The sequence below is a fragment of the Telopea speciosissima genome, chromosome 5 (genome assembly GCF_018873765.1).
Source record: "Telopea speciosissima isolate NSW1024214 ecotype Mountain lineage chromosome 5, Tspe_v1, whole genome shotgun sequence".
NCBI classification, from domain to species: Eukaryota; Viridiplantae; Streptophyta; class Magnoliopsida; order Proteales; family Proteaceae; genus Telopea; species Telopea speciosissima.
Window position 1 is genome coordinate 9,388,556 of NC_057920.1, and position 22,377 is coordinate 9,410,932.

The window sequence follows — 22,377 nt, forward strand, 5'->3', positions numbered from 1 at the left end:
ATATTCTCTTGGAACCTAAATTCGTTTCTTAGCTGATTTATTTGTGGTTTTAAAATTTTTTTGCGAATCTGATTTGAAGTTAAAATTCTCTTTTTTCCTCTTTTTGCTAATTTGTTTCATTTTTTAATACCTTTTTCTTTACTAAATAGTGGTTCTTTTCCGATTCTATTCGATCTTTTGTGTAGAATGTAGATAGATTAGTTTTGGATTTTCGGTATCTGATTCATGTCTTCCTTGTACTTTTAAGAGAAAGGCTTGGCCTCTCACTATTTGGCTCTTGGTGGTTTCTTTCAATTCTCAGTTTGTCAAATTCTCATTGTTTGTTGAAGGGGCGGAAGTAGGGTTTGCTGAGTGCACACTGATAATTGGAGGATAGATGTATAAAGAGTTATGAGATTTTCTGTTGTACATAGTGTTAACGGTCGGGTTATCTGCAATTGTGGAATTCGAGCAATTCTGTTTTATTTGAGAGGGTAAGATGCCATCATCTTATTTTAAGAAGCTGAACCCTGAGCTGCGGTCTGGTATCCGGAGACTGATTGTAGGGCAACAAGTAGAGCTCCAAAGCTCTGTGGAAGTTCTTCTTGGGCAAGGAAAATCGTTGTTTACGAATTCTGGGTTGTCTCTTGTCAGACCAATTTCATCCATTGGTGAGGCGCTTTTATACTTGAGACCTGATGTGATTTCTGCTGTGCGGTCAGATCCTAAAATAGTTAACAAACGGAGGAATTTGTCAGTTGTTGGGGCAGTGTCACGCACATTTTCTATTCCTTCGGTGTCTGGACCATCTTGTCAGGTTTGTGAGTACCATATCGATCGCCTCTTATCAGACTCTACCCCAGTTTTGCTAAGCAGTCCGGTTCGGCGGACACTGATGGCTGCCTATGGTTCTGGATCTTTATTGGGTCAGCACTTCCTGGATAACATAACATCAAGGAATGATCATCTCTCAAACTCCATTAAAGGAGCTGGCGTTTCTTACTGCAATAAAAGTCTTGACTGTTGTAGAAAAGCTACCATGAGTTTGAGAAACCGAGAACCATCCAACAATAATATGATATATGGCTATTTCATTTTTGACGTGGCAAGGAGCTGCTGCTCCAATCCATTAATGAGTCCAGGAACAGAAAAATTTTATAGTTCATCTTCCGCATGTTACTCTACTGGGGCTGCTTCTGAAGTATCATTTGATGGCTCAGCTCGTGAAGAACAGCTTCCTAGTTCTGTGGTTTCACCTGATCAGTATGTCCTTTCTTCTTCTTCTCTACCTTTTTTTACTTTTCCTGGAAATTTATCAGAATGAATCCATTAAATCCCTGATGTTGATTATATGGAATATTTTGCTACTTTATTGGTAAACCTGGTTGTCACAGTTACTATATTCTGCTGAGTATGACCTACAAGCACAATTGAAATTTCACTAATATTTGATTGGGTCATTGCTTTCCATTTGACAGATATTAACCAATTTTATAATTCCACCTTGATGGGATGGCTTTTTCCAATTAAGATCTTTGTTTTAGTATTCTTATCAATGCAAACTAATGTTTCTTTCATCATTGTCATAGCCTATGGTGTTCAAGTTCTCTTGTTAGGGACAGTGATAGAAGAAAAGAATTTGGTTTCCGTTTCTTGTTCTGGTGCTCATTCATGAGGAATATTCATCAAGGGGGAGGAAATAGTAGGAAGCCATGTAATGGGTTTCTAGTCACCTAACTGATTAGGGTTTAGAAAACTGAGGAAATTCCAAAATTGCAGGGATAAGGAACAACCTGATATAGAGAAACTTCAGTAAGTTGAATTAGACAAGTGTGATTGCCCTAAAGTCTTAACCAAGTGGTCAGTTTATCAAGGAGAGTAAGTCTGCTGAATATGATGTGAACCTTATGATTGGATTTCCACTTATGGATAAGTACTACTGTAATTAGGATTGATCAACATGCAGATTCAATAGCCAATTCGAAGGGCTCATTTAGTGTTTAACAAGTAATTAAATATCAGCCTGAATCTAGAAATCAGAACAGGAAAATTAGAAATTTAAAGATCGACAGAAACATATTTTAAGAATGAAATCAGAAATCGATTGGGAATTTGTGTTTGAAACGAAATTCTGATTTTAAGAATTAAGTAGGCAATTGATAGCAAATTCTGAAGAATAATTTAGCAATTAATTCTGTAAACAAGTCTCAATTTAATTTGAAACCTGAAACTAGATGATAGCTGGGAATAAAGTGGAGAAATCTGACCTCAAACTTGGAAGAGCGAAGATAGGAGGAGGATAAATTAACCAGTTTTGGTCCTAACTGAAGGCCTGGAATTCACCAGATCCTGCTACTGAATCGACAGCAGCCCTCACTCAGAATCCACTAAGTTCCACTCCTGAATCCACAGAACCAGCAAAGAAACAACTTTTATTCACTTGAAAAACTTCTGTAGCCCTTTACACTTATTTATAGAATTTTTTAAAGCTGTCTCAGACTCAACATAGGTGAGGCCTAAGCCAATCCTGACCAGAAAAGGAAAAACAAATCACAAACTGACTCTTAACACTCCTCCCATTGACCAGCTGCTTTGTAGGAGTCCTAAATTGACTAGGATTTTGGTAAATATAGGAAAACTGACTTAAAATAAGTCTGGATGTATAATTTCCTAATCCAGTCTTAACTGGAACAGAGAATAACAATGAAAATAAGACAAACCCCCCTCCCCCCCGGATGGACTGATGCAGATTCCTTTCCAATATAAGAAATCTGGAAACTAGGAGAACAGGTATGTTGGAAGCTTAGAATTTCTGGCTTCAGGCTCTAGCTCGCTGCAAACTCTTTTCTTCTTCCTGGTATTACAAAGCTTGGAAAAAAACTCGTCCTCAAGCTTGTAGTGGTGAAGAATCGACATCCTGTGAGTAGCACATCCAGATTCAGCATAAAACAAAGTCCTGGTGGTTCACAATCAATAAGTGAGGTGTTATCACAGGCTCAATGAAATCTTTGACAACAAGTACAGCATATTGACTATTCAGTATTCATGACTTCACATGGATTGTTCTTGCAGTCTCCTTCAATCGTGACCTCCTCTTCTACCATTTCTTCAACCTTGTTTTCTTCGATCTCCTCAACATAGTCTTTGTCTTCATTATTCCTCTTTCTTCCTCCAGAGGATAGGTGTCATACTCTTAATATGTGTCGTCTTTCTCTTAAAGGCGGCTGCATTGGTCTTCCTCTTGTTGGGACAAAACCTGGCAGTGTGCCCCATATTGTGATGTTATTCAACGTTGTTGCTACTGTCTAAAGGTGCTTTGCCCTTGTCTGTACTGGTGACTAAGTGTCTTCCTGTAGTGTCAACATAGGAACTTTTTTGCACTCCCCAGCTTGAGAGCTGAACCTGAGGAGAGCTTTAGTTATCTTCTGATCATAAAGCCTTCTGGGAGCAGTCCTGAAGATCATATAAGTCATGGAAGCTGATCTCCTTTCTAATCTACAACAGAAAGGTTATCCTGTCTATGGGTGCTGAGCTTGCCATGTAGTCTAGCTTTGAATGTAGGGGAAAGATATCTAGACTTTAGCTCTTCCTTCATCTCCTCCCATGTGGTAGGTTCTATTGCTGCAAACTCATAGCCGTTGCTTGTTTGTCCTCCACCACTCCTTGGCTAGACCTACTAACTTGGCTCGTGCTAGCTGTAATTTCCTCTCCTATGATGAAGTCTAGAGAAGTAAGTTGGAGAATACTTGGGGATCGAGTTTCCTGTTGTGTTATTAATTGTTGAATGATGCTTCATAAGATTTGATCCTGTCTCAGATGAGTTCATGTAATGTTATTGTGTTATACAATGAAGTGTGCAAAAAAAAAATAAAAAATAAAAAAATAAAAAAAATCCAGAATTTACAAGTAGCATTGGCGAAGTTTAGCCATTATAGATGAATTTCATCGACACTAGAATCTTTGAATTCTTTACAAATAGAATCCCAATGCATGTTTTGAAGCAACCCTATAAGTTGGTTTGACATTATCATGAGTGACCACTATTCCATTCTAACCTCCCTCTCCATACAACAGCATCTAAAAGTGATTATCATGGTCATTTACTGCTGCATTTCTGTGGCAAAGGTGTTAATGTAGTCCTAGATAGGTAGGAGACCTACTAGGAGCCAGATAACAGAATAAATAGCAAAAAGGGGCTGCTGGTTCACATGGACAGCCTAGGTTTTAGCTTAATTCTAGGGTTTAGGATGGGAATTTGGGAATGGGTCTTATATGGTTTTAATATGCAGGTTTAGGGCATTATTTTGGTATAAAGAAAACTAGATTTGGTTAGGTTTTAAAATTCTGCAGATTTAGGGTTAGGGTTTCGGGTTTTAGGGTTAAGGGAAACTAACAAAACTAGGGTTTCAAGTGGGCTGTGAGAGCTGGGTTTGGGATCGAAGGTAGGGGACTGTGAGAGGAGGGTTCGACCAGGACATGGTCCAATTCTGATGGTCAGAATGGGCTGTGGGCAATTTAGGGCTTATGGGGCTCTTATGGAGAAGAAGGATTTAGGGTTTTGGGGGATGAATATGGGCAGCAACTGGGATCGAGTGTAAACAATGGTGAGGGGGGCCTGTGATCAAAGTTTGGATGGTTTCTGATGGGTAAACAGATCTGGACAGAAGTGAGATCCTCCTAGGGTTTATGCAATTAAAACAAAAAATTAAAGGATCGAATGGGGAATGAAAGGAAAGATAAAAACAGAAAATTAAGATTCAAACTCACATTGGAATCCACCGGTAGTAGCTTGAATGTTTGAAGGATGAAACCACCTTCGAAGAGAGATCCTCCCAGCCGTCATGGCGTAAAGAGTCGCAGGAATCCACCCACCCTTCCACCTTGAAGTCCACAAGGATGCACACTCACACAGGGGAGCAAGGAACAGCAGCAATGGCAGCCACGAAATCTGTTTTTTTAACTTCAAATAATCTGTGGGGGAGCCCTCCACGATCTACTTTATTTATAATAAAGGCCTAAGCCAAATCCTAGTACAACTTAATGTCTCTTCCTTCTAAAATCGTGGAAGGGAGAGTTCTAATCTAACTTAATTAAATTAAAACAGTAAATGTCCTAACTACCCCTACTAACTTAAAAACAACTAATTTAAAGTAGATTCCATATTAGCCAATAGGATATAAAAACCTATTAACTAATAGGAACACTTCACTTAAATTAGACCCATTGAACCAATTGGATGCAACCAATTCTAAACCGGTTCAATCTAAAAACAAGAAAATAAACTAAGTATGGAAAATAATAAATCCTAATCTATGGCTCCCTATTCAAACCCTAAGTTCAGGGCCTCTTCTTCTTCCTCTTCCTTCTTGGAGCTGTATCAGGTGTTCCATATCTTATGCAATAAGAAGACCCAACATTTCGCGTAGTCTGTGATAAGGAGAAACTAGGCCTCATGTCCATAGTGGCAGAATGGCAAACAGTTCGATTCATGTATTATACTTTATACCGACCAATACACATCAGCTAGATTGCAGATATTGGTGATGTACTATCCTCTTCTGATAAAGTGATCTATAATTATGATCTGATCCAGAGCAGCTGGGCATGCAAAGAACTAAGTTTTGATGAGATTCCTGATGTGAACCCGGGTTCCAAAACCCTTAAATTTGGTCGCTATGGGCCCCACCCAAGTGTTAAACAACTCAAATGAAATGTTTGATGGCAATTCTGTAATTTATTGCATGCCACAAAAAGGTTGGCAAGGGCCGTAAATAGGAGAATTTTAAAGGGGTATTTAGATAGATGAAACAGCAAGGATAAGAAAGGAATTAATAATTAAAGGTTAGGGACAAACTGGACATTGAAACAATGAGTACACAATATGAATAAAAGAAAAGGGGAGGGTTAATTTTGGATAATAAGGAAAATGGGGTTAAAGACAGCTCACGATAGAGGTTGTCTTCAACCTCTCGACAACCTTGCCCAACTGTAGAAGCAGACCTGCCTTTGAATGGGAGTTCTTACACATCAAACCACAGATCAATCTAAAATCCCGGGTAAGGAAGCACAACTCACTGCCTTCTTGAATGCACTTGCTAATAATCCCAACAGATCATAGAGTTGAGGATTATACTATTCTGCAACAGGCCCTGGCGATAGGAGGAGAAACATAACCCACTACAGAGAGAACTTGAGGGGCTGCTACTCGAGGGATTGAATTGCCCTAGAGTATTGAACTAATTCTAATGTAAGGATGATCACGAAGGACCTAGCCTCAGGCAGGATCTTCTTGCACAAAATTTATTGCTGGTTTGGTCTTCAAAAGCTGGGCAACGATTGATGAACTTGTAGCAGATATTCCTTAATCGATCGCAGAACTTGTAGCAGATCACACAATGAAAATAAAAAAGAAAACTGAAGATAAGATAGAAGGTGGATAATTTGGATTGAGTATCCCACTATCCCTTGTGTCTCTCACCCACGGCCCCTCACCGTATTTTGGTTTTTCACCAACGACATCTCACCATACTCTCTCACAGAGCAAAGCACAAAGCTGTATTTTTTTTCCAATCTCAATAATCAAATTCGTGTTCAAGGTTGTAGTCCCTTATAAACTTACATAAAAGACTAAAAAACAGACTCAAACACTAAAAAGGAATGGCCTAATACAATCCTTAACTAATAAAACTAAAATAATGAAAGAAATAGACTTAGAAAAGGACTCTGACTAAACTAATAAACTAAATCCCGTTTTCCTACTTTCTACCCATATTTTAGGCTCATTAAATTGGCCAATTACAAAGTAAACACATGGAATCAAAGGCCCAATACATATATAACCCATAAAAGATGCAGATACATCACCAACAAAGGCTTATTTTAATGGGAATAAGTCTAGGGTTGGGTTATATATATGTTGGGCATTTGATTCATTTGGTTTTCTATGTAATAGACCACTTTTATGGTCCTAAAATATGGTTAATTAGGTTGCATATGGGATTCTTTACCTAGTTTATTTTTATTTAATGGGTTTTTTACAATTACCACCCCAAAAACTTTGATATCTACAATTACCCCCCTAAAAACTTTCAAACAACTATTACCCTCCCCTGTTGCATACTAATAACTAACTGGCCCCCACCATTACATTTCCGTAACGAAGAGGGTTAGTCGTGACAGTGTGCCGTTGTCACGGATTTTCTAAGACCAAAATGCCCTTTTGGGGTGGTAATTGTAAAAAAAAAAAAACCACCCCATCACCGTCCCTTCTCCTCCTCCTCCTTCTCCTTCTCCTTCTTCTTTTTCCTCCTCTGCAACCCCAAACCTTGTTTTCTCCACTTGAGGTCCTAATCTAGAAAAAGCGAGCAAGAATCAGAAAGAATATATGGGATGAAGAGGAATTTCATACCTGTAATACAGAGAAAAGCACAGAAAGAACATAACTGTGAAGCACCATGGAAACGTAGATAGTACTCACCATGCAGCCAATGAATCCCAGCGTACAACTTCTATTCAGAGAATCATTGACCACTACCACCAACAACCACTGAAGGTTTTAGTTTTTTTTACACATTTTTTCATACCCAAGCATCTCTTACTGAGTCACTGCTGATATTGTCACAAAACATCTGTGACAAAATAGAGAAGCTGGAAAATTTAGTTTGATCCCTGATCAGCCAGGACTTCTCTTAAGTTCTTTACAACTGCTGTGCCCCCCCCCCCCCCCCTTTTTAATTTTATCATTTCAACAATGATTGAGATTTCATAGAAACTACAGGTATTTAGTTGCCAAAAATCCACAAATCATGAACGGCTAAAGTAATTTTTAACAAAATGTGGCTAAAGGTTCATCCAGATGCATAGAAGATCTGCAAAATGGAAAGTAACTGCAGGAGGAACAGTGACCGAATTATAAAAAACACATTCTTTTCGATTTCCTTAAGGCCATTACCTTTCTTTTCTGTATAAGGTTTCCTTGATCGTTGGACTACAGTTGTGTTAGGCTCAAAGGTAAGACTTCTGCTCGAGTTGAGCATCCCGGATTTCAAACAGGGGGGGAGTTGTGATTCAGATCGAGTCTTCTAAGTAAAATCAACAACGCCAAAATAGCATCAATTCATATGAACTGATAAATATCAAATTATTAGCTTCATAAGAAGGGCAGAGTAACTTTGGTGAGCTTCCCCTCTACTCACGACATGAGTACTTCGTTCCTCATCTCGGTGAGACCCCTTGGACAGCTCAACCGTTGCCTAATTACAAAAGAGGTCGAAAAGTTTAGTCGAGAATGCCGCCCAATACCTAGCGTAGATGGGTAGCCCCACTCTATGGTTAAAGGCTTAAAGCTAAAGGTGCCATTTTTCCCCAATTTGAAGAAATTGGCAGCATGATTTGACATACACATATGGTGATGATGTTTGGAAAATTAGGTTCTCATTGATCATTCAGGCCATTCTCCCATTCTCGATTCTGCTAACATGGTATCAGAGCTGTTGTAACCAGTGATTGATTCTCTTCTGGTTTGGAGTTTTGAGAGTCGTTTCAAAGTTCTCCAATTTATGGAGAAACCCTAGTTCATAGAAAGAAAAGAAGAACTAGGGTTTCCTGCCCATTTAATCTTTATCGATTTGTTTTAAATCTTTCACGGTCGTTTGTTGGTCTTTACGGGTTCACGCTGAAGATTCATTCAGTGGATATTTCTGGAATCCTTTCTGGTATTGCAACTGCTATCGTTTCTGGTTTTCTGGAGTCGATTGGATTCCTGGTATGATGGCTTGATCTGGAGGTGTTTACAAATAGGATTTCGGCCTGGTTATCCCCTTGGTTTTCGCCGGATTTCCCTCCAGTTTTTGAAAGTGGGTTGGTATAAACCCTTTTCTCTCATGATATTTTTCTGCCATTGATCGAGTTTGGGGCATAAGACGACACTGCAGGTGGTGTGGAATTATTTTTCTCCTTATGCGATTCAGCAGATTTGTTATATTATTGCCCTGGTTTGCTGCTGTGCAATTTCCGTCTGGTTGAAGAATCCTGCTGTTGATTTCTGATATTTGTGGAATCAAATTCTGCTTTGATTGCTGCTGTCGATTTGTTTCTGTTTCCCTGTTTTCGACTGCTAGTCTGCGAAGGAAGAAGACCCATCGCTGGTTTTGTGAGGAAACTGCTTCTCTTTTCTCGCAAAGGGGGTGTTGATTGCGTGAAGAGGAGATCCGATATTTCAGAATGGGTTTCCTTTTATGAGTTGGTATCGATTTGAACTACCAGAGCCTTCTGAAGTGATATTGGTATGGTCGATCCCCAGGTTCTGCCTCTGGTTCAAGCTGAAGATGGGAGACCACTGCTATTCTTCGATTTTCAGGTTTTTTATTGCGAATGGGTTTCTTTTTGAGTTGGTTTTCCTGCCATTTGTTTGCTTTGCTGGTTCCGTGACTGTCAAGGAGAAGAAGACAGTCACGTTACCTTCTTGTCTCCTTATGTCCATATCTTTTTAAAGTTAGTTTTCCTCTTTAGCCCCTCACTTCTTAACTTAATCTCCTTATGTCCATATTTTACCATGCCTTCCAAGTATGTCCCCCATCTATAAATATTAATTCCCTCTATGTCCTTTGCTTTTATATATCACATGATCCCTTACTTTTTTATTTACCAAGGGCCCCTTGCAAAATTCTGGTTATTTACGAACTGCCATTACTTTTTAATACATTCCCCTATTTGACTACCCAATTGACCCTTGAAAATTCTTGTTTATTACCAATTTGCCCTTTGGCTTGGTTTGTATTTAAAAATGGATTTCCACCAAATTACAGCCATGCCATCCTTTTTTTCCAACACCGTTCCCTTTCAATAAGTCTAATTCCCTTCATATCCCATACCTTTGGCATATACCCATACACCCTTTGGAAGTTAATGGTATTCTCTAATTTGCCATTTCTTCATTTTTTTTCCATTACCCTTAGCACCTCTTGGAAAAATCTGGAATATTATGTTTTTGCCCCATCTCTTACATCATCTCTGTTATGTCCACGTGTACTACACGTGAGGAGGGGATTATGTACAGTACACCTGCAGACATTGTAGAACGCAGAACTTGCAGGAACATTGGTGCAAAACATAGAACATCAGTTTTCTCCACCATTGCCATTGGGTATCCTTTGTTATTGGGTTGAGTTTGCCGTAAGGGGGAGATTGAAGTATTGAAGAGTATTGAAGCTATTTGGTTATTGCCTATTTGAGGACTTTCAGTTGGGTTGATATAGTTTTTTCCGTTGCCTGATTCAGTTTGTTTCCGCTGCTTGCTGCTCTAGTTATTTCACTTCAAGATTTTGTGTCACTATGACAATCTGAGATTCATCACTGGATAGCTATTGAAGATCGTTGAAAGCTGTCTTTTTTGGAAGACATTCCAGTCCCGGTTTGTTGATCACGCCTGTCCAAGTTTTGAAGATCTATTTTTTCAAGTTCTTGAAGGTTTTCAAATTCTTTAAGGTTTATTTGGGAGCTGCATTCATATGTCAAGCTAGATTCTGTTGCACCTTAGTTTTTTTCCCATTTTGTTCAAGTTGGGCATTAGTACATTGTATGCGCCAACTTGAGGGGGAGTGTTAGCATTATTAAGAGTTCTTTTTTTCTTTAGTTCAAGCTGGATCTTCTTTTTTTACTTATTTGTATAATCCAGCTTGAGGGGGAGTGTTGAAATATGCAATCCAGAATACCGTGGGGGGTATTTTGGTCCTTTTGGGGTTAGTTTATTTATTATGTTATGAGGTACAGTCGGCTATTTGAGGATTACAGTGCCTATTTGAGGATTTATAGTTGGGTTGATTCAGTTGTTTCCGCTGCTTGCTGCCCTAGTTTTTCATTTCAAGACTTTACGTCACTATGACACTCTGAGATTCATCACTGGACAGCTATTGAAGATTGGTGAAAACTTTGTTGATCAAGTCTGCCCAGGTTTTGAAGATCAATTATTTCAAGTTCTTGAAGGTTTATTTGGGAGCTTCATTCATTCGTCTATGTGTCAAGCTGGAATGGAATTTGCTACAACTCTGTTACTCCCTATTTTGTTCAAGTTGGGCATTAGTGCCGTATATGCGCCAACTTGAGGGGGCATGTTAGAATGTTGGAGTGTTAGCATTTTTTTTTCTTATTAGTTCAAGCTGGAGCTTCTTTACTTATTTGTATACTCCAGCTTAAGGGGGAGTGTTGGAATATGTACACCAGAATACCATGGGGGTATTTTGGTCTTTTGGGTGTTTTATTTATTCTTTATTTATGTATTTATGAGCAGGGGTAGAAATGTAATTAGGGTTGTGATACTGTTCACATGAACAGTACATGAACAGTGTCGTGAATAGTGTTTCCCCTTGTAATCTCTTTTATTATTATAAATAGAGAGCTTGACTGATCTCATTGATCATTCAAGCCATTCTCCCATTCTCGGTTCTGCTAACAGGTCACAACAACAGATTGAGAATTTCAGATAATACTGAAACTCAGTGAGGGCTGGGTGAGTCCAGAAAAGACGACCTCTTCCGCAGTCCCAACTCCAACGGAGCAAGGTCAAGCATTGATAAAGGAAACGGAAACAGGGAAAGTTATTAGGGTGTCTGTTACCTTTGTGGAATCGACAGTGATGGGGAAAGAGGGATCAAGGGAAGCGCTGATGGCGGCAGCAGTAGAGTCGTGGGAGCGGAAGGTGATGAAGCCAAGACCACCACGGTTTGGGGTTGCAGAGAAGGAAGAAGAAGAAGGAGAAGAAGGAGGAGGAGGAGAAGGGACGGTGATGGGGTGGTTTTTTTTTTTTTTTTTTACAATTACCACCCCAAAAGGGCATTTTGGTCCCTAGAAAATCCGTGACAACGGCACACTGTCACGACTAACCCTCGCCGTTACGGAAATGTAACGGTGGAGGCCAGTTAGTTATTAGTATGCAACAGGGGAGGGTAATAGTTGTTTGAAAGTTTTTATGGGGGTAATAGTAGATATCAAAGTTTTTGGGGTGGTAATTGTAAAAAACCCTTATTTAATTAATGGTCATGTGATCACTTAAGTGATAATGTGACTTGGTTAAGTTGGGATGGATTAGGACTTTATAAGTCCAGCCATGTTTTGAGTCTATTTCCTTTAGTATTTCAGTTTCCTAGTCAGTTTAGGTTACTTGATAGGTTAAGGATTGGATTAGGCCTTTTCTTTTTAGTGTTGGAGTCTATTTTTGAGTCTTTTATAGAAGCCCACTCAATGATTCTCTCAAGCTTTGATGGATTTTTGTACTTTTGTGGACCCAAACAATGATAACATCATCCAATGCCTCTGTAGTGGAATTTTTTTGTACTGGAAATGCAGTTATGTAGACAGCTTCTGTTCGAAAATAATGTGAATGTAGTTCTTGTGACCCCTACAGATCCAAAAAACACCGGCACACTGTAAATAGCTTGAATCCTGTTCTAAGTTAGCAGCTTTTGTTTGAAAATAATGTGAATGTAGTTCTTGTGACCCCTGTAAATCCAAATAACACCTGCTGACCTGCACACTGTAAGTAGCTTGAAACATGTTTCACGTGACAAACCAATTCTTAAAATAGCAAAGCTGGGTTTTCTCTGTAGCCAATTAGGGGTGTTTTGCCTGTATGATTTAGAGGCTGTTCCCTGCTTTGAGGACCATTTCTGTACTAATTCTTGCGCTGTTACCTAATCAAAGACACAGAAAGTTACTGTTTGTGGGTCATGTTCAGAGATTAATTGCATTGAAATAGCTTATTATATGCACCATGGAATTGCCCCATCTTCTCAATTTGCTTACGCTGCTTGGTATTAACTACAGGAAAAATCTAGGTGACAGAACCCTGAAGTTGCTTTCAGGATCATGTTATCTACCCCATCCTGACAAGGAAGAAACTGGTGGGGAGGATGCTCATTTCATTTGCGTAGATGAGCAAGCCATAGGTGTAGCAGATGGTGTTGGTGGCTGGGCAGATCTTGGTGTTGATGCAGGACAATATGCCAGGGAACTCATGTTTAATTCAGTTAATGCAATTCAAGAAGAGCCTAAAGGCTCCATTGACTCTGCAAGGGTTTTGGAGAAAGCTCACTTAAGCACAAAAGCCAAAGGATCGTCAACTGCATGCATTATAGCACTCACAGATCAGGTTTGCTATTTCTGATTTTCACAGATGAGGTAGTTCTATAATTAAGAGATTTGGCCATTCATTTTTTTTTGTGTGGGGGGGGGGGGGTAGGGTGATGAATTCAAGGAAGAATCTAGGAAAAGGAATTTTATTAAACGGTACACAGTGTTGAAGGGATGAAAGATTTTAAATTTCTTCAGCTACTTTGTTGACAATGGCCAAAAATTGCAAATCCTTCTTGAGTAAAGAATAGTATCTGCTCTATTTGCTTTCGTATGGACATTTCTTACCATCTATGATCTTGCAGAGAACCACTACTTATGAACATCTTGTATTAACTTGTCAAGGTTCAATCATTTCCCTTTGTCCATGCGTGTGTTTGGAGTTTGAAGTTTCTACTGCTTCCACATCTGCATTTTCTTGGTCATTCAATAATAGTTGAATTGAAATTTCAGTTGATGGAAAGAAACCTTAAAATTTTGAAGGCCACTCAACTGTATTAATTCCTCTTTGCCAAAGTCTACACTAAACCGGATTCCAAACCAGACACTACCATCTGGACTTGCATGGGGATTTGTTCAGGTGTTCTAGTTAGGAAATTTCGCATATTGTAAAAATTTTCAATTTCTTTTAGTTCCCTTGCCAGATTTGGTGGAATTTTTGCTCCTCTTTTCTTCACTTATTCTTGGTTTCCGTTTTGGGTTCTTGAAAATAATGAGTTGCGCTTTCTACTCAGCTCAGATGCTGTGATTGTATTTATTTTTCGATTACTTTTTTGTCTTGATTTTTCGATTACTTTTAACTAGCTGTTTCTTGTCCTGAAACTTGGTTGTGTATATTTTTCCTTGTGCATGGCTCATGCAGAGTAAGTTAATTTATAGGCAAAATATTAGTGTCACTAACTGATGCAATATCACTTGGCTGGTTGGACCAGCATGATAGGATCTGGAGACCCAAACCCAAACAGAACTGGTCCAAGGGTTTTTGGTCCAACAAGGGTTGGAATTAGTTATTTATTTTATGTTTTTTAATTGTTTGGGTCAGCTATGTAAGATTCTTATTTCAGTTTTAGAAAGCTAGTAGGATTTAGTTTCTTTATTCATTTGAGTTTCCAAGTTAGAGTTAGTTTCCTTTCTTGTTGGGTTTCTTTTATTTAAATAGATGTAACCGTGTTGTGAGAACTCAGATTTGATTTATGAGATTTTATTAGTGAGGGTCTGTGTGTGTGTGTGTGTGTGAACGTGAGTTCACTCTTCCCCCTCCTAATTCTTTTATTGTTCTCTCTATGAAGCCCACCATAGCAGATCACCCTCTGGGTCTGCATTAATAACCATGTGTAATCTCAAAACATTACATGACAGAACCACCCAATTATTATAGTATGGTAAAATCTAGATAGATATCAGGGGTAGAATTGTATTTTCCTCTATCTATCTTCTCTCTTCCTCAATCAAATCATCTCCTCCTTTGATATTCCTGATTTATTCCAAGACATGATTGGGTCATTTGCTTCTTTCTGCAGGGTCTGCACGCCATTAACCTTGGGGACAGTGGCTTTATAGTAGTAAGGGATGGATGCACTGTCTTCCGTTCTCCCGTACAGCAGCATGGGTTCAATTTCACATATCAACTAGAGAGCGGAAATGGGGGTGATTTACCTAGCTCTGGTCAGGTTAGTTTATTCACTGTATTCTAGCACACTATGTAAGTCTTTGTTTGACTGCATGCATGTGGTGATGTTATTGATGATGAACATGGAGAAAAAGAAGGTAAAATAAGCATGCAATTTGACTGTTAATATGGTATTGAAGAAGTGAAAAGATGCTCTGATTTCTCCTAGTAGTTTTTAGCCCATATGGAGTTACGGACTTCCTGTGTACTGTACATATTTTGTACAGCATAGGTTTTGGGCGAATATTTACTGTATGACATGCATATTTAGTCCTTAATTTTATTATATATGAAGTTATCAGGTCCCTACATGAACAGTGTGGGAGGCCCTTCCCACGGGGACATCTTTGTTGGGGTTAGGTAGGATGAACCCTAGGTTCAGGTTACACGGCCCTTATAACAAGATCCCTAGTAAAACTTCTAAACAGTATGGTCAAATTCAACATTTTCTGATGGAGGTCATAATTTGACCAAAGTTCACATACCAACAGACTTACACACCCAAAATACTGCCATGTTTTAATGGTCAGATTTAGAACAACTCATTCAGAATCAAACAATAAAAGTTCCATACTTTGGTGATTTTGTGTAGCACCAGATCAGAAGCTATGGTCTGCTTAATACCATGGTCGAAGCCCAAAGGTCAGTCTAGGGAACTACTTTATTGCCCCAAAATATCTTCCTTATCTGATGGGTGGATCTCCCTTTATGATGAATATCATCTCTGCTCAAATATGCCCCAAAACAGAGCATCCACTTGATATTCTTAAAGACTTTCTGGTATATGGCATAACTTATGGATCTGCTGTGAATATCAATTGATAACGTGAGGATTAATCTATCAAACCGCAGATCTAATCACATCAATTGATAATGTGAGGATTAATCTATGAAACCGCAGATCTAATCACAATACAGCAGTGCCAATCGATGGAAGAGGTAAACAGAAACTAACCTGTAAAACAAAGCAACAACAATGGAGATATTACTTGATTTCTAATCACAATACAGCAGTGCCAATGGAAGGAGTGATAGAAACTAACCTATAAAACAGAGTAACAGCAATGGGGATACAACTTGATTTTTCACCAAGGAATCCCTCCAATCGAATCATAGTTTCCCTCTCTCCCACTGTTTCTCACAGCCAACTGAATCTCTCAGCCATCAGACAAGGAATCCAACTTCATTCTTCAATAATCAAAATCATCTGTGAGCTTGTGGCTCTTACAATGTCTTTACAGTAAGTCAGTAACTAACAAACTTAGTTACCTACTAGGAAACTAACAAACTTAGTTTCGTACTAGGAAACTGAAAGTAATTCTAAAGGTAGAAGGAATAGGAAATAGAAGTCTAGAAATAAATTAAAAGGCTCATAGAAATTAAAAAGCAAATAAACAACTAGCTAATAGCTAGTCTCGATAGTGGCTGGTGAGGAATAGGAAATAGAAGTCTAGAAATAAACTAAAAAGCTAATAGAAATTAAAATGCAAATAAACAACTAGCTGATAGCTAGTCTCGATAGTGGCTGGTGATCCCAGCCCCCATTCTCCTAAAGCAGCCTACTAAGGCCTTTTTATAAGGGCCTCTTTTAGGCCTATTTGCCTCGAAGACCTTTAAGCCCTCTTTGCCTCCTGTGGGATTAGGTTTTAAACTCACATGCATCAATTCTCCCAAGCTTGAAGGGATTACTCAATGTGAGTATCATGAGTATAGATGGCCAGGTCTTCTCATAATCCCTCAGCGTAAAGGATTACTCAAACTTTGATTGACGACCTTTGTCTAACCATCTGTCTGTGGATGTAAGGCAGTAGAGAATTGCTACTTGGTATTCATATTCATACACAATGTCTTTCAGAAATGACTCATAAATTTAACATCTTTATCTGAAACAATCGACTATGGCAACCCATGTATACATACAACGTCTTTGAAAAAGAGAACTACAATGCGAGTAGTATCAAAGGTTTCCCGACGTCGAACGGAGTGTGCCATCTTGGATAACCTGTCAACCATCACGAATATAGAGTCGTGCTTGTCCTGAGTAGTGGGCATGCCAAGCACAAAGTCCATGTTGATGCGAATCCATGGGGTGTGTGGAACTGGCAGCGGGGGGAATACAGACCAGTATTCTGCTTCGTTCCTTTTGAGATCTGACACGCGCGACACCGACACTGCTTGAATACATACTCAACATCCCTATGTGGCCAATAGTAGCAGTCTGTCACTTGGAAGAGGGTTTTATCATGTCCAAAATGTCCTCCCAATCCTCCTCCGTACAATTCCCGTATAAGATGTCGTAGAGATGAAGCGGGGGTGCACAATCGAGTACCCCTGAAGAGAAAACTATCATGAAGTGAATATTTAGGATCTCGGTCTCCTTGCTGTAATTTTTAATAAATAACGAAGTCCCAGTCTGTAGGGTAGCATGAAGTAACACTTCTTCAGGTTAATGTAGAGTTTCTTAGTCCCTAGTGCTCGCATCACATGTCGCAAGTGGTCAAGGTGGTCAGACTTATCGTTGTTGTGTATTAGGATATCATCAAAATAGGCAGCAAGAAACTTGCCGATGAAGGGGCATATTACTTATGTCGTCACCCTCAAAGTGTTGGGGGCATTGGTGATTCCGAATGGCATAACCTTCCATTCAAATAAGTCATCATTTTGGTTTGAAGGGTATGACTCACAAGCTCATATCCTGTACGAGATCAATTGCATGTTGGATGTCTTGCATTGGGGGCAGCTCATCTGGAAGCTCCTCAAGTACTAGATCTGCAAAATGAGATAACAACTCCTGAATGGGTTTTCTAGAAGTTAGTTCAGTTGGAGGAGTGACTTCCTTTGTGACCAAGACCAAGACAAGGCTGGTCTTTTTGCTGGTTTGTAAGAACTTTCGCTATGGTAGTGCTAACAGCTTGGTTCCACTAGTTTCTCCTTTCTCCAGCTTCCTTTCTTGCTTCTTTGCAGGCTTGGTGTTGGCTTTAGCATCATGCTTTGTCTTCTCTGCTGGAACATTTATAGGGGTTGAATACAATGTTTTTACCCTTAAATTTGTATGTGCATTGATTCTTTTTGCCTCCAAACATAACATTATTGTTGTAGATCCAAGGCCTACCAAGAAGTACGTCTGTCATCTACATTGGTATATCACACCAGACTCCTTCGTCTTAGAAATCCAATTTAAGAGAAACACCCACAGCCTTGTACGGTTTCCATTGAGGAGAGAAACTGTATATGACTGGATGTTTCTCTCTTCGCAGATTTGCTCTCTGAGCGAAGAGGTGAAACTATGTTCTCATAACAGCCGTTGCACTATCTTGGGTCCGCTTGCCATTCTACATTGATTTCTTAAGTTTGCATCCCATCGTCATACTCATCTGTTGGTTGATCTTCATTATCATCCTCGACAGGAAGTTCATCATTAATTTTAACATTTTCCTCAGTCTCGTTGTTTGCATTAATGGGAGCTTCCCCTTTATGGGCAAATGAGGGAGCGTTGCTCGGTCTACTAGAGGATGGAGGTGGTCGAGTAGTAGTTGGTGCTGGGCCTCTTGTACTCCCTGACTAGATTTCCCTAAGGTCTGATAGGAATCTTCAGCATGCCCTTTCCCTCTAATGCCCTCTATTAACAGTCTTGAAGATCTAGACAATAGTTGTTCTCATTGTTCTCTTGTCTTCTTTCGTAACCTAAGCTTGTACCGAGATATCAGCTGCATTTCGTCTCCCACTCCTGTCTGTGACAATAGACCTCCGAATTTATCTGTGTATTCAGACAAATATTGTATGTAGTGTATTCAGCTGATCATGCAGGTGAATTATGAATGACTGTGGGAGCTGGGAGGTACTTGCCCTTTAAATCAACTTTCATATCATGCCAAGTAGTAATGGGCGTGCCTCTATCTTGATTCCTCCATTTTTGTAATCGCCACCACTCTTTGGCTGGTCCAACAAGCTTAGTCTTGACTAAACTTGATCTTTTTAGCTTCTGCCATGTCATACCAGTCGAAGTAATCATTGCATTTACCCAGTCAAGGAACACGTTTGGATCAAGCTTCCCATTATTTTCCTTCAACTCTACTTTCACCTTTAGTGAATCATCAAACCGCCTAGGAGAGAAACCAGTGTTGTCGAAGTATGTTCTCACACAATACTCAAATGTAACCAGTGATGCCTGTGGTGTAACAGTTCTCTGTGGCAACCTTCCCTGGTATTGGTGGGTGTCTGTGACACAGCCGATGTAGGGTAATGCTCATCTCTATGGTCTTCTAAAGCGGGCTGATGTGGTGACACTGTATCAACACGTTGATCCATGCACACCATTCAATCAGACGGATTCTTAATCATTTCAGCATGTTGATGCATAGTAATCTGATCATCTCTTGATTCTGCAGGATTAGAACTTGGAGTAGTATAGCTCTGATACCAAATCGGTGTGTGTGTGTGGGGGGGTATAGGTAGGATGAACCTTGGGTTCAGATTGCACACCCCTTGTAACAAGATCCCAAGTAAAACCCCAAAACAGAATTTAGGTCAGCAGTATGGTCGAAGTCAATCTTTTCTGATGAAGGTCAGAACTTCATCAAAGTTCACAAACCAATAGACTAACACACACGCAAAATACTGCCGTTTTCTAATGGTCAGATTTAGAACAGATTAATCTTCAAAATTTTATTCCTAAGTCTGAGTCCAAGGTTCTAATCCTAGTTACATTATGTTTCTATTTTCTATCTCTTATGATTCCTAGTTGTAATGGGAATTATTGGTTGTAAGCTTGACATATAAATAAAGCTATGGGACAGGGGGCTGATCAATTCGATCATCAGTTTCTAATTTGTCCTCTTCTCCATTCTCCATCTCTTCTCTTCACTCTCTCGGTTCTGGTGTTTTAGGGCTCTGCCCTGTTACAGGTGATTTTGTGTAGCACCAGATCAGAAGCTCTGATCTGCCTAATGTCCTGGTCGAAGGTCAGTCTAGGGCAGTACTTTATTCCCCCAAAATATCTTCCTGATCTGATGGATGGAACTCCCTCTAGGATGAATATCAATTTTGCTCAACCCCCAAAAGAGCATCCGCTGGATATTCTTATAGAGTTTCTGATATATGACAGTCACTTGTGGATCTGCTGTGAATATTAGTTGATAACTTGCAGATTAATCTATTGATTCACAGATCTAATTACAATACAGCCATGCCAATGGAAGAGGAAATAGAAACACAGGAACAGCTATAAAACACAGTAACAGTTATGGAGATATAACTTGATTTCTCACCAAGGAATCCCTCCAATCGAACCAGAGTTTCCTACTCTCCCACTGTTTCTCACAGCCAATTGAATCTCTCAGCCATTAGAGAAGAAAGCGAGCTTCATTCTTCAATAATCAAAATAGTCTGTGAGCTTGCGGCTCTTACAATGTCTTTAAAGCAACTAACAAACTTAGTTTCGTACTGGGAAACTAAAATCAATTATAAAGCTGTTAAGGAATAGGAAATGGAAGTCTAGAAAGGACTCTCCAACGTTGGAGGAGTCTGATTAGATTTGGACTTTAAACTAACAAGCTAATAGAAATTAAAAAGCAAATATACAACTATCTTATAGCTAGTTGATAGTGGCTGGTGGTCCCAGCCGCCATTCTCCTAAAACACCTTACTAAGGCCTATTTGGAAAACTGATTTAAAGGGTCTCTCTAAGGCCCTATTTGCCTCCAGGACCTTTAAGGCCTGTTTGCCTCTCCTGCTGAGAGTAGGTTTTTAACTCCCCTGCATCACAGCTTTTCTGGCAGATAAAATTGTAATGCCTCCTTCCGGTTGCATGTAAAAGGGAGGGAGGGGAATTGCAATTGATTTAAGAAATAAAAAGTTTTGTAATCTTTATAGTCCTTTTCAAATCAAAGGGATTTGATTGCAAAGTAAATAGTTTATATCCATATCTAGAATGTTTTTGGAGTTAGTTACTCAATCATGTAAAGTAATGAATTAATGATTACAAAAGTTTCTATTTTAGTATTGATTTGATTTTACTTCTCTTCTTTTTATATCTCTTTCAACCAAATGGAGCCAAACTGTTTGTAAGACGGAAGTCTCTGGTATAGATGATAGGTTGAATTTGATGATCCATGGTAATTAACCAACCATATGGGCCATGGGGCTTTTGTTCTTCAAAACAGTCCCAAACATACTTGATGCTTTCCAACATATTTCAGAGTTTCATATTGATGTGTAGATGCAAGTTTGGTTTTTAATTGACCCATGACTAGATGCTGACATGCACAGTATGTTCCAGAGTCTAATACTGCCATGTGGCAGATCATACTTCCCATGCACAGTATAGTTAACCTGCTCTCAATCCATATTTTAAGGTTTTCTTTTTTCCTCCCTCTGGTATGCCATTTGCTTCCGATGCTACAGGTTTAATATCCAGTTCATACCCCATCTACAAATTTAATAAATTGTTCTAATGTCCGAAGAGAAATGTCCATGGCTTTGGCCGTCTTGTGAGCATGATGAAGTTTGTAAGACGGAAGTCTCTGGTATAGATGATAGGTTGAATTTTATGATCCATGGTAATTAACCATATGGGCCATGGGGCTTTTGTTCTTCAAAACAGTCCCAAACATACTTTATGTTTTCCAACATATTTCAGAGTTTCATATTGGTGTGTGGATGTAAGTTTGGTTTTAAATTGACCCATGACTAGATGCTGACATGCACAATATGTTCCTGAGTCAAAAACTGCCATGTGGCAGATTCTACTTCCCATGCATTGCATGTGGTTAACCTGCTCTTTTTCCATATTTTAAGGTTTTCTTTTTCCTAATCTGGTATGCCATTTGCTTCTGATGCTACTGATCAATAACATGTACAAATTTAGTAAATTGTTCTAATGTTCAAAGAGAAAAATGTCCATGGCTTTGGCTGTCTTGTGAGCATGATGAAGTTTTCTTGGATGTTGTGGAATGTTTCCTGTTGAATGATATGTGTGCACTAACAAAGGATTAAATCTGAAAACCACCAGATCTTTACGATCCCTGTAGCACCGGGAGATGTGGTGATAGCAGGCACTGATGGACTGTTCGACAACTTGTACAACAATGAAGTGACTGCGGTGGTGGTCCATGCCATGAGGGCTGGGTTGGAGCCTCATGCGACAGCTCAGAAAATAGCAGCCTTGGCACGCCAACGAGCCCAGGATAGGGACAGGCAGACACCCTTCTCTACGGCAGCCCAAGATGCTGGATTTCGCTATTATGGTGGTAAGCTTGATGACATCACTGTTGTGGTGTCCTACATCACCAGCTCCATTTCTACCTCTGCCTCTACTAGTACATGAGGTGAGAGCTTTCTTCTTCCCTTCCACACACTTCTTCCTCTCGTCTTGTGCTTCATATGTACCTTTTCCTTTTGTAAATTTGCACTAGGGCAGGGAATTTTATTTTTTTTGGTCTTTTTTATCCTTTTTTCCCCCCTCTTTCGACCCTTTGTAATTTGTCCACGTATGAAAAATAAGTCTTTTATGTGTGGACAGATGTGGGAAACAAGTCTTTTTATGTGTGGCAAAAAGTGCAGATCTTTTTTGGGTATAAGGTACAGAATTGCCGTTTCTTATGAAA

The 22,377-nt window shown here is 39.4% G+C and overlaps 1 protein-coding gene across 1 annotated transcript; it reads left to right on the forward strand.

The window, feature by feature from the left end:
- The first annotated feature begins 317 nt into the window (after positions 1–317).
- On the forward strand, positions 318–22,177 carry LOC122661897 (probable protein phosphatase 2C 55). Its single transcript, XM_043857409.1, has 4 exons — positions 318–1,242; positions 12,799–13,123; positions 14,625–14,774; positions 21,783–22,177. The coding sequence occupies exons 1-4, from the start codon at positions 479–481 to the stop codon at positions 22,095–22,097; spliced, it is 1,554 nt and encodes a 517-aa protein (XP_043713344.1). The 5' UTR covers positions 318–478; the 3' UTR covers positions 22,098–22,177.
- Positions 22,178–22,377: the final 200 nt, after the last annotated feature.